Genomic DNA, 12,119 nt, shown 5'->3' with positions numbered 1-12,119 from the left:
ACCAGAGGAGGGAGGGGCGGAGGGCTGAGGCACAGGAAGCTGCATCTTGTCTTTGAGTTTTATTAGGAAGGGGAGTCCATCCTAGTGTAAGAGGTTAGACCAGAAGGTCTAGGCTTGCTAAATAAAATCCACGGTCTGGCCCCTCTGGAGAGAGCAGAGCCTCCTCAGAAAAGCTGGCCTGAGGAAGAAGCCCTTTGCCCCCTCCCCTCCTATAAGTTAGTGTCATTTGGCTCTGGGAACGCTGGGGCCCGGGGTGGGCGAAACCCCTGGCATCGGCAGTGCCCCCCCTTAGTGGTTGGCACCTGGCCCTGCCGGACCCGGTGAACTGCCCTGCACCGCGGGGCTCCAGTCTCAAGCCGGCATGCACGGTGGGGACAAAGCTGCAGGTCCACATGTCAGGGCGGCGGCCCACGGGGACAGGAGTCCAGCCTCATCTCTCAGCCAGGCTGGCCAGGATGCCAATGAGATTGTCCAGCCCCAGCAAATAGCCGTCCTCGCGATTGCCCTCCTCCCAGGGCCGCCGGTGGTCCAGGATCTGGCCATCGGGGAGGGGCGTGGTCTTGCCGAAGTCGATGAGCCACACGCCGGCGCGATGGCAGTGATCGTGCACAAAGAGGAGCGAGCTGCCGATCACCTGCGAGCCCCGCATGGTCAGGCCGCGGCCCTGCCCAGAGACGCCCCCGCCGGGTTCCCGCCCTAGCCCTCGCGGCCAGGCACCCAGGCGGCCACGGCTTACCTCGTGCCTCCTGAAGAACTCAGAGACCTCCAGGGTGTCCCGGATCTGCTGCAGGCGGTTCAGATACCGCCTCTGCAGAGGGTGGGTGGGAGAGGAGGGCAAGTTAATTAAACGCCAGGTGAGCCCCTGCTAACGATAGGGAGCCGGGACCCAGGCTGGGCTTGGCAAATGCCGCTGTGAGGAAGACCCAGGACGCCGCCCGGCGTGGCCCAGAAGGGAAGGAGCCTAGAGCAGTTGCGACCCAGTGTGGTGAAGGCCACGGTGGGGACACAGCTGAGGGCACTGGGCCAGATGACAGGGGCAGTCCCTAGTTTCAGGCTCCCTAACACCTCGGGGTTGAGATCCCGCTCTCACCAGCACTTCCTCGTCTCCTTGCACAAACTCTTCAAAGACGTGAAGCACCTGCTCCCGGCTTCGCGTAGTCTTGAAGTCGGTGCTGCAGGAACCGTCCGCTTTCTGGAGGTGGGACAGGAGTGTCAGGGGCCCCAGGCCCGCCAGTGGGGAAGAGGACAGCCTAGGGCAGTGGTACCTCCCAGTTGCAGGGGACTGCGAGGCGGTGGGAGAGGGCGGAGGGGCAGGCAGGGCGGGAGTGGAGGAGGTGGGCGCCGACAGATCGGGAAAGACAGGGCGCAGTGGGGCTGGGGCGGTGCCAGTCGAAGCGCGCCTGCCCCACCTTGATGCCCTCGATGCGGAAGCCGAGCGTGGTGCTGGAGCTGATGCCTTCCCGCCACTGCATGTAGCGTGGCTTGGTGACTGCGCGCTGCGCGTGCTCCTCCTCAGTGGGCGCTTCAGGGTCCACCGCCAGCATCTTCTTGTACATGTCCTTCCGTAGCTTGGGCCGCTCACGGGCCTTGGTCAGCTCCTCCTCTAGGTAAGTCCTATGGGGGCGCGGGCAGCGGCCAGGGCATAAGGAGACGCACACGGAGACCCCTTCGAGCTCTCGCCCCGGGACCCCCTCAAGCAGTTGTCCCAGCCCCGGACCCCCACTTGATCCCCCAACCAACCTGGCAGGGCACGCATACCTGACGCCCATTTTGCAGTCGAGCACACAGGGCCCGTCGAAGCCATCTAGTAGGTCCTGCAGCTGCAGGTAGCTTTCGCCGTCATGCTCCACCACGCCGTGGAAGGCAGGCACGCAGCCGCGCAGCGCGTCAGCCATCAGCCTCGCCAGGCAGTAGCGCTCCGGCTCCGAGCAGCGCTTCAGGATCAGCCCGCTGGTGCCCGCCGCCTTAAAACTCCCTGTGGACCTGCATCCGTCAGCGCCGCTCAGCCCCTTCCCGTCGCGGGCACCTGCCCACCCGCCCCGCGGCTCACCTGTGTGCCCTGCCAGCTGCACCCAGGCGTAGCGCTTCTTGAAAGGGCTTATGACCGGCAGATTGACCATGGTTCGGATCTTCTGCCAGTGGCTTTTCTGAAAGCGACAGGGTCAAAGTCTGCAAATCGGTGTCTCGGCAATGCATAGCCCTCCCCCCACTGAAACAGGGTCTCACCACGCCCCCGACCCACCGGAAGCAGCTGGGGCTGGATGAGTCATTCATTCATTCATTCACTCTGGGAAGGTTTATTGTGCGCCTGTGTGGCGGGCGCTGATACAGGCGCAGTGAAGGTGATTCCAGCGTCTCCAATGAGCTGTCAAGAGCCTGGACTTAGCATCTGAAGCCCCCGGTTTGCGCTCCAGCTCTGCCACTGAAGAACGCGTGGGCAAGTTACGAAAATGCTCTGTCGAGGTGTTTGAACTGTTGTGAGCATCGGAATTACCTGATGGTCACCCTTGTTAAAAATTGCAGATTATCAGGCCTACCGCAGGGAAATTCTAAGTAGGTCTAGAGTAGGGCCAATTTTTTTTTTTTTTTTTTTTTTTTCCAGATGGAGTCTTGCTCTGTCGCCTAGGCTGGAGTGCAGTGGTGCGATCTCGCCTCACTGCAACCTCTACCTCCAGGGTTCAAGCGGTTCTCTTGTTTCAGCCTCCCGAGTAGCTGAGACTACAGGTGCACACCACCACGCCCAGCTAATTTTTTTTTTTTTTTTTTTTTTTTTTTGAGACGGAGTCTTGCTCTGTCTCCCGGGCTGGAGTTGCAGTGGCCGGATCTCAGCTCACTGCAAGCTCCGCCTCCCGGGTTCACGCCATTCTCCTGCCTCAGCCTCCCGAGTAGCTGGGACTACAGGTGCCGCCACCTCGCCCGGCTAGTTTTTTGTATTTTTTAGTAGAGACGGGGTTTCACCATGTTCACCAGGATGGTCTCGATCTCCTGACCTCGTGATCCACCCGTCTCGGCCTCCCAAAGTGCTGGGATTACAGGCTTGAGCCACCGCGCCCGGCCAATTTTTTTGTATTTTTAGTAGAGACAGGGTTTCACCACATTGGTCTGGCTGGTCTCCAACTCCTGACCTCAGGTGATCCACCCACTTCGGCCTCTTCAAAGTGCTGGGATTACAGGTATGAGCTACCACACCCAGCCCCCAAATTTTTATTACTACCAATGCCTCAAAAGATTCCAGGACCCAAGAAACAAGCCTCTGTGCATCCGTAAGAAAAGGATCTACAAAATGAGGCAATAACTATCCTTACTAGGTTGCTGTGAGTAGTAAATAAGTCTTGAGCATGACAGGCGCCCAGCTCCCCCATCCCATTCCATGATATGAGGCAGAAGCTGAACAAATCTCAATCACTGATTCCTTCACTTGGGACCTTGGTTCCTCTCATTTAGGGGGAGACAGACATACACAGAAACAAACCTGTACACAGGCTCAGGGCAGGGAGGCCAGCCTGGCAGGGCCTGGAGAAAGAACAGGCTGGGGCTCTCCAAGCCTTTCTTGCTATCCCTGGATTCCATGCACTCATTAGCTGGCAAGGCCTAGGGCACCCTTGGTTTTGATCTGGACCCAGAAATTTTAAGCCATGAAAATAAGGTGCAGGGCTGGGCGTGATGGCTCACGCCTGTAATCCCAGCACTTTGGGAGATCGAAGTGGTTGGATCACGAGGTCAAGAGATCAAGACCATCCTAGCCAACATGGTGAAACCCTGTCTCTACTAAAAATACAAAAATTAGCTGGACGTGGTGGCATGTGCCTGGTCCCAGCTACTCGGGAGGCTGAGGCAGGAGAATCGCTTGAACCCGGGAGGCGGAGGTTGCAGTGAGTCGAGATCGAGCCACTGCACTCTAGCCTGAGATTCCATCTCAAAAATAAAATAAAATAAAATAAAATAAAATAAAATAAAATAAAATAAAATAAGGTGCAAACCTGAGGGCCTGTCAACTTAGACAAACCTGGGAAGGAGATGGAGGGTTTTTGTTGTTGTTGTTGTTTTTTGGTGTGTCCCTTATCTTTTCTAGCCTCCAGCTAATCCTGAGAGCATCCCATCCTCTGGACCTCTCCTTGTCCCACCCACAACTCAGCAGCCCTGTGTCCTCTCTGAAGTGCACAGGTTGGCTCATGTCAGCTGTGTCTGCTGCCTCCCCCCAGAGGCGCTTGCCTTTTAGCACAGTTACACATGTTATGCCCCCACAGGAATATACCTCCCTGACAAGAGGGAGTTCTAAGAGAGAGAGGGAGAACTGAGGGGGTGGCCTAAGTAGAGGAGGGCTGCTGACCATAAAGCCCTTTCCCATGGGGAGGAAATGGAGGTTATGACAGAGCACTGGGTGGGGGAGTCAGTAGTTGGTTGCAGTCATGGCTGTGTCACCTTCCATCCGAGTGAACCCAACCAAATACTGCCATCTGTGTGGGCCTGTTTCCCCTGGGAGGACATAGCTGCTGCCGTAACATGAACCATCAAATGCTGCCTGCCTATTGCATGTCAGGCACTTTCTCATCTTTCATCAGGCAGCATTGCTCCCACTTTCCTACCGAAGCCCTTACATGGCACACTAGGGTGTGATCACGTGCCCAGTCCCCAGGGATCTGGGGGTGTAGCCAGAAGCAGCCCACTAGAAGCATGACATCACTTTCAAACTCCTTTTGAAATCTTTAAATACACAGCAGGTTTGCATTCTGCTGCATAATAAATCCAAGTTTTATTATAAAACTCACCACCTCCAAACCCTCAAGTAAAATTCCAAGAAGATGATATATGTGCCATGTATATTCAGCAGCACCATCCTGTACCCCCTTCTCCCACACTCAGTTTGAGAGCCATAACGAATGCACATGCATAGCAAGTGCATGAAGTGGTATTATTCCCATTTTACAGAAGGAAATCAAGGGGAGTTACATCCCCTCACGCCCTGCTCCAGCCTCCACATCTCTGGCTGAAGCTCTCTATCAGCCCATCCTCCCTCCCCATGTTTCAATTGCCCCAGCAGGTTCCAAAGTATCCCCAGCAGGATGCTACCATCCTGCCTCCCTTTGGGGGTTAAATGGGATATGGCATGAGAAAGTGCTTTGTATGTGGTGAAGTGAGGTGCAGCATTAAGGCAGCTGAGTTTTGACTTCTGGGGAACACTGGACCTGCCTGGGGGCCCTCTCTACTGGATGGTCACCTTTGCCTTTATCCAAAAGAATGAATTTAATGGCTGTAGGGACCTGCTAGAAGAATTTGGGGGATAGTGGGACCAGAACGGATGTAGTGAAGAGGAAACTTGCCTTGGGTTAGGCAGGGTGAGGGAAATGCACCATCCTTTTGAGCTGTGCAGAAGCAGTGAGGAGGGCTGGAAGGTGGGCCTGGTAGAAGATTTGATGTGTGTCTGAAAACCTGGGCTACTACCATTTGATTGATGGACCTGCTCCCAAGCAGGGGTAAAATGGCATCATCACCTACTCTCTTGACCTTGGTTTTCTGCATTTCATAAGAGTCAAGAGCAGCAGCAACTAAGGCCGGTCCTAGCTAGCAGGTTACAAAATACTTTTTTTTTTTTTTTTTTTTGAGACAAGGTCTCACTCCCATTGCCCAGGCTGGAGTCCAGTGGTGCAATCACAGCTCACTGCATCCTGGACTTCCAGAGTTCAGGTGATCCTCCCTCCTCAGCCTCCAGAGTAGCTGGGACTACAGGTGTGAGTCACCATGCCTGGTTGATTTTTTGTATTTTTGTGTGTATGTATGTATGTATTTGAGTGGTGTGATCTCGGCTCACTGCAACCTCTGTCTTTCAGGTTCAAGCAATTCTCCTGCCTCAGCCTCCTGAGTAGCTGGGATTACAGGCGTGCACCACCACGCCTGGCTAATTTTTGTATTTTTAGTAAGACAGCATTTCATCATGTTGGCCAGGCTGGTCTCAAACTCCTGGCCTCAAGTGATCCACCCACCATGGCCTCCTAAAGTGCTGGGATTGCAGGTGTGAGCCACCATGCCATTTTTTTTTTTTTTTTTTTTGTATTTTTAATAGAGACAGGATTTTGCCATGTTGCCCAGGCTGGCCTCGAACTCCTGGGTTGAAGTGATCCTCCCGCCTTGGATTCCCAACATGCTGGGATTACAAGTGTGAGCCACTGCTCCCAGCCTACAAAAAATTTTCATACCCATTATCTCATCTGAGCCCTCCATTCCACCACCTGAGGTTGCTATGACAGATTTAGCCCCCCTGCCAGTAACAGGTATGGCCAAGCATGGCAGGAGTTGTGCAAGTGTCATGGAATTCAACTCACTGCCACCTTCCATCTTAGGGAGATACCTCCCCCAGAGAACATCACGCTTTTAAAAATGAATCTAAGGCCAGGCGCAGTGGCTCACACCTGTAGTCTCAGCACTCTAGGAGGCCAAGGCGGATGGATCACTTGAGGTCAGGAGTTCAAGAGCAGCGTGGCCAACATGGTGAAACCCCATCTCTATTAAAAATACAAAACTTAGCCAGTGTGGTGGTAGGCACCTGTAATCCCAGCTACTTGGGAGGCTAAGGCAGTAGAATTGCTTGACGCCTGGAGGCGCTTGAACATCCTCTGGCTCAGGCCTCCCTCCACGAAGGTGCCCTCTCTGGGAGACCAACACACAGCCAGAGGCTACCTGGGTATCTTGAGGCAAAGGCTAGGATTGCTGACTGTGGGAGAGACTTTAATGAAGTCACAAGAGGGCCCTCTGATCATTCCTTACTCCTAGGGCTGAACAGGGAGCACCTCTCTCTGGGCAGGGCTTAGCTGGTTACTAGCCTCAGACCCTCCTTTGTCTAAGCTCTATTTGGAAGCCTTGAAGACACCTGCTGATGCCGGAGCAGACCGGCAGATGGGTGAATGCTCTGTTTTCGGCACTCACCCTTGCTCCCTGCCTCCAGTCATCCAGGCTCTGGTCGAAGCTCTCTACCAGCCCAACACCCTCCCCATGTTCCAATTGCCCTATCAAACTAGCACTCCCTGTGGTCGTGGTGGTGGGGAGAGCAATCAGTTTAAATTTATAAAACGATTTGCACTAAGGTATAAGTGAGCCACGACTTCACCTTCCCATGGGCATTAGCTTTTTAAAAAGGAAGTCTGTTAACCTAAATTCTGCTCTATAATTAGTGGAAAGTGATGTGTGGGAATTCTGAGTCCAGGAGGGGATGGCATCCAGGTCTCCTTACCTATCCTGGAGCACAGCAAGAAGAAAACCAGATGAACAGGAGCCAAACACCCTCTCTTTTCCTCCAGCAACACCCCACAATTGTTTGAGGAGGCAGGCAAGGCCTTAGAATCATGAAGCTGACCTTGGGGGTGGGCCTCCAACTTCTCCCCTGGCTGGTTAGGAAAAGCCTGCCCATGACTTTTTCCTCTGCCAGAGTGAGGCCGCCCAGTCTCAATTCCCCTGCTCTGGGCAGGCTGGAGAGAGCTCCTAGGAGGTGAAGGGGACTACGCATGCCCCAGGCAGAGGCAGGCAGGCAGGCAGAACCTTCCTGGGCTTCGGCCTGCATGGGCCGCGCTTAAGGGGCTGGTAAACCAGGAGTCCTAGAGTCCGGCCCAGGTGCATCCTTCATGGTCAGGCGGACCTGCCTTGCTTCCTGCCTGGGAAAGCCCTAAATTGGCCTGGGCGGGCGCGCTGTGCGGCTCTGGGACCCGCCGCGAGGCAAAGTCCGCCCTGGGCCCTTCCACACGGACGCAGGCAGCCTCTGTCAACAGCCCCTGGCTTATCTGCTGCTGCTGTGGCTGTTTGCCTTCGGGGAGGCCCCGGCGGGCCTAGGGGTGGGGAAGGCCTGGAAGCCGCAGCCTTGGAGCTGGCAAGGCCCTCAGCGGCGATTTGCACCGACTCCGGACGGCTCGGGGGCGGCGGGGTCGCCCAGGTCCTCGAGGCTTGACCTCAGCCGGGGCGGTCTCTCCTACACCCAGGCATGGGCTGCGGGACCTCCTCTTAGCACACTCCCTCTCCCAGGCACTTCGCCGAGTCCCTGCGGGCGGAAGAGGGAAACGGGACGCGCCCGCGCTTCGCGCCCTTTCGCCTGCGCCGCCTCTGAGGTGTCAGAACTTCGGCGGGGGCCGCGCCCCCGGAGCTGCTGCTCAGGCTTTTCCCCACACTCCACCATCCTGCGAAGCCCCGGCATCCGCCCCCTGACCTAGGCAAGGGTTACCCCAGAAACGATCCTGGGTCCGGGGCTGCCCTGAGCACCGCGGGAGAAGGGGAAGCGGCAGGGCTCGTAACCGAGCCCGGCTCACGCAGCACCTGGCGGCGGGAGGTGTTCCTGATCTGTGAGGCTTTTCCCTTCTGGTATCACTGACAAACCCCATCGCCCTCCGGGCTTGTGAACCCCTGCAAGTCGCCACAGCTTCCCCGCCTTGTCCCATCGAGTGTGCGGCGGAGCAGACGCGCGGCCACAGCTCTCCCCGCTCTGCCGAGCCGACCCGACCCGGCCTTCTGGGCAGGCCCCAGACGCCCGAGGCCAGGGGCGCCCCTCGCCTCTTCCTCGGCCTCAGGGACACTTGTCTAACGTGGATCTAAAGCAAGTCCTGCGCGCTGGCCACGGACAGTTATTCAAGGTATTTGGCCGTGGTTAAAACGAGGGGAACAAGGAGGGTGTCCCGGGAGCCGCACATCCCTAGCGGCGGGCGTCAGGAATGACTTAACAGTGCCCGGGGCTGTGTTTTCCGAGGGTCAGACCTGGTCCCAGAACACCCAGGCTATCAGAGGCAGAGACTAGCAGGCTGATCCCGCCCCCTTGCAGCCTCAGTTTACCGTCCCTCTCTGCAGCGCTCAGGAGCGGCGAGCCGGGAGGATGGGAGGCAGGGCTCGCACCGGGTGGGCTGCGTTCCGCTCCCAGCCAGAGCTCCCAGGCCTACGCCCCTCCCTCCCCTGCGTCCACGCCTCGTGCGGGCGCTGGGAGCAGACGGCAGCGGCTCCCGAGCAGAGCCTGGAGCGCCGCTCCACTCCCACTCAGGAGAGGGAAACCGTGGCAACGGCGGGGGTGGGGCCACGGCACTAGAGAGGGGGCGGGGAGTGAGGGAAACGCTCCTTCGCCCCTCTCCTTCCGAGGGTTCACCTGGCAAGGCTCAGCCCCTCCGATCCCTCATGTCCTACCCCACAGCCAACAAGGTCCGCTACCCGCGCTTCGCCCAGTCCCCGCGGCGGGTCGCCTGCTCCTCGCCCCGCTTCTTAGACGCTCCAGGGCCAGCGCCACGACCCGCCGGCGGAGCCGGAATGAAAGTTGCCCAGGCGAGAGGTCGGCCAGGCGCCTCCCTCTGACCCCCAGATTCCTCCTAAACCGCGAGAACAGGACCTTCCGCGGGAGGGAGCATGGACAGGAGCGGGTCCTCCGGGAGCTCCGAGCTGGGTCCCCCGCGCAGCCCCCGCGCCCGGCGCTGGCCCCGCCCCCGCGGCCCGTACCTGACCCACGTCCTCGCCCGCTTCCAGCTGCACGTTGCCGCGGCTCCGGCTCTCACTGTCGCTCAGCAGGTCGTCCTCCGAGTCCTCGAGCAGCGACGAGGAGCCAGTGGAGGAGACCGACGAGGTGGAAAGGCGGCGCGGCTGCTGCAGGTGCGAAGAGCCCGCTGCCGGGAGGCAGTCCCTCTCCCGCTCGGGCGGCCCAGGGCTGGTCGGGGGCACGTCGGGCTCCTCGGCTGTCACGGTCAGCTGAGGGATCACCCGGGCCGGGGGAGCCCGCGGAAGCCCGTTGGGGACCTGTCCCCCACGCCGCTTGGCCCCGCGAGCCCGGGGCTCCCCCGCGGCGGCGGCCGCAGCGACCGCCGCACAGCGCGCCTCGAAGAGCAGGCGCAGCTCCCCGACACTCCGGCGCGGGGCCCGCTCCAGCCCCGGGCTGCAAGGCCTCGCGCCCCCCGGCCGCGCCATGCCCGTTGGGCCCCCGGGCAGGGTCATTTCCCAGTGCCGGCGCCGCCGCTGAGCCCACCAGCCCGCGGCGCGCCGGGGACTGGAGCGGCTCCGCGCCCCCGGCTGGAGACGGCCCCGGGGCGGAGCCTGCGCCGCTGCCCGCCCGTGCCCCGCCTCGGCCGCGCCCCCCGCCCACTCCTTTCACTTTCAGAGAAAGCGCGGGCCTCCCAGGGACCCTGCCAGGCACAGAAGGCCCGCGGTGGCTCCTCGGGGTGGCGGGGAAGTCCAGCCTCCGCAGGCACAAAACCTGGGCCCGGGCCCCAAGGCTTTGCTCCGCCCGCCCTCGGGGAGGTGGGAGGGGCCGCTCCGCGCCGGGGCCTCGCAGCCTTCCCGGGCTTCCCGGCTGGGAGGGATTCCTCCAGGCCGCTCCACTGGCCCTGTCCCTGCGCAGGAGGAGCTGGTCCTGCTCTTGGTCCCCTACCCCGTTCCCCGGGTTCCTTTGCATGTTTCATCCCTCCCGGACAAGGGCTTCAAGTCTCCGGGGCCTTTCTCCGGCCCAAGCTCCTCAACAGAGTTCAAGGCCACCAGCCTCCCAAATAAGCCCCACCCCAGGGCGTGCACCCAAGTGGAGACTCTGCCCCAGGGACGAGCTGAGGCTGCTCCCCGCAAGCTCCCCACTTCCCGGCGGGCAGAGAACAAGGTCAGGGGGCGGGGCCTGGATCTGTCCCCGTGGCTCAGCCGAGTCCCGGACTGCATCTCCCCCGCTGCTGGGTGGCGGGAGCTGAGCCCGCCTTCCTCCTCCTCTCCTCTAGGAGCTCGGGGCTTGGAGTCCGCTGTGCGGCGTTCAGCAAGTTATTTCACTTCCCTTGACTGCGGATTCTCCCGTTGCCGCGAGAGTAAAATAAAAGATTTGAAATCAGGTACACCACACTCTAGATGTGATTTTTAGGCAGTCCCTTTACCCCCTCCGTATATTTCTGCATTTGTACATTTAAGAAAACCTCACCCAAACCACAGAGTTGTGTCTGTAAAACTGGGAAGACAGCCCGAGTTTCAGACACTACAAAGTACTTATCGCGTCATCCCATGTGGATCTTCGGCCACTTCCCATGTTGGTAGTCAGCTGACCGGCGAGGCTGCTTTGAGGAGAAGTCACTGTTTTCCTATCTTCCCATAGTGCCAGAGGAGTGAGGGTCCCCCCTCAGGCACTCAGTGCCTGGGAATGGCTGGGGCCCTGGGGACAGAGCAGTCCCAGAAGGATTGCCTTGGATGCTGAGACGGCCACAGGAGGAGCTATCCTTCCCTTCTCTCCCCTCAGCCAGGGCTCAGGAGTGACCCAGGAGAAGGAAAAAGGAAGTTCAGTGGGAACATGGGGAATCTTCGGCAAAGCTTAGTGGCTCACGCTTGTAACCCCAGCGCTTTGGGAGGGCAAGGCAGGCAGATTGCTTGAACCCAGGAGTTTGAGACCAGCCTGGGCAACATGGCAAAACCCTATCTCTACTAAAAATACAGAATATTAGCCAGGTGTGGTGCCATGCACCTGTAGTCCCAGCTACTCAGTGGGAGGCTGAAGTGGAAGGATCACTTGAGCCTAGGAGGTCGAGGCTGCAGTGAGCTGAGATGACCACCACACTCCACCACCACACCCTGCACTCCAGCCTGGGCAACAGAGTGATAACTTGTCTAAAAAAAAAAAAAACGCTGGTCGTGTTGGCATGCACCTGTGGTCCCAGCTACTTAGGAGGCTGAGGTGAGAGGATTGTTTGAGCCCAGGAGGTCAAGGCTGCAGAGAACCATGACCATTCCACTGCACTGCAGTCTGGGTGGCAGAGTAATACCCTATCTCAAAATAAATAAATAGGTGAAGATCCTGGAGAACTGAGGAAAGAAGCAAAATAATGTAAGAAAGAATGGCGATGAGGAAGGCAGGAGAAACAGAGGGAATGAAGGGGTAAGAGGAAGAAGAACATAGAGGAATTTGAATAGTTGACTCCTTCATGGAGAACCTGGGAAATCACATCTCCACCTTCTCTAAGACAACCGTCTGGAGGAATCCGAGCTTGTGTGCGAGGGTTGTACTCTGCAGCTTGAAGGCCCTGGATCACTCGTGTCTCAGACACTCACTCCTCTGCCTCCTTCACAGCTACACTGACCTGTGGCAGGACATGGGAAGGTGCTGCCCTCAGAGAGGGGGCTGGGGGGAAACCCAAGGCAGGGAGAGCCAG

The 12,119-nt window shown here is 58.5% G+C and overlaps 1 protein-coding gene across 1 annotated transcript; it reads right to left on the bottom strand.

Moving 5' to 3' along the window:
* Window positions 1-36: 36 nt before the first annotated feature.
* On the bottom strand, window positions 37-10,065 carry ITPKA (inositol-trisphosphate 3-kinase A). Its single transcript, XM_050799519.1, has 7 exons — window positions 9,454-10,065; window positions 2,051-2,147; window positions 1,759-1,975; window positions 1,410-1,614; window positions 1,091-1,192; window positions 737-808; window positions 37-634 (listed from the first exon to the last, which is right to left on the bottom strand). The coding sequence occupies exons 1-7, from the start codon at window positions 9,940-9,942 to the stop codon at window positions 431-433; spliced, it is 1,386 nt and encodes a 461-aa protein (XP_050655476.1). The 5' UTR covers window positions 9,943-10,065; the 3' UTR covers window positions 37-430.
* Between the last annotated feature and the right edge of the window lie 2,054 nt (window positions 10,066-12,119).

The sequence above is a fragment of the Macaca thibetana genome, chromosome 7 (assembly GCF_024542745.1).
Source record: "Macaca thibetana thibetana isolate TM-01 chromosome 7, ASM2454274v1, whole genome shotgun sequence".
Taxonomy (NCBI): Eukaryota; Metazoa; Chordata; class Mammalia; order Primates; family Cercopithecidae; genus Macaca; species Macaca thibetana.
This window is presented reverse-complemented; position numbering and strand designations above follow the sequence as displayed.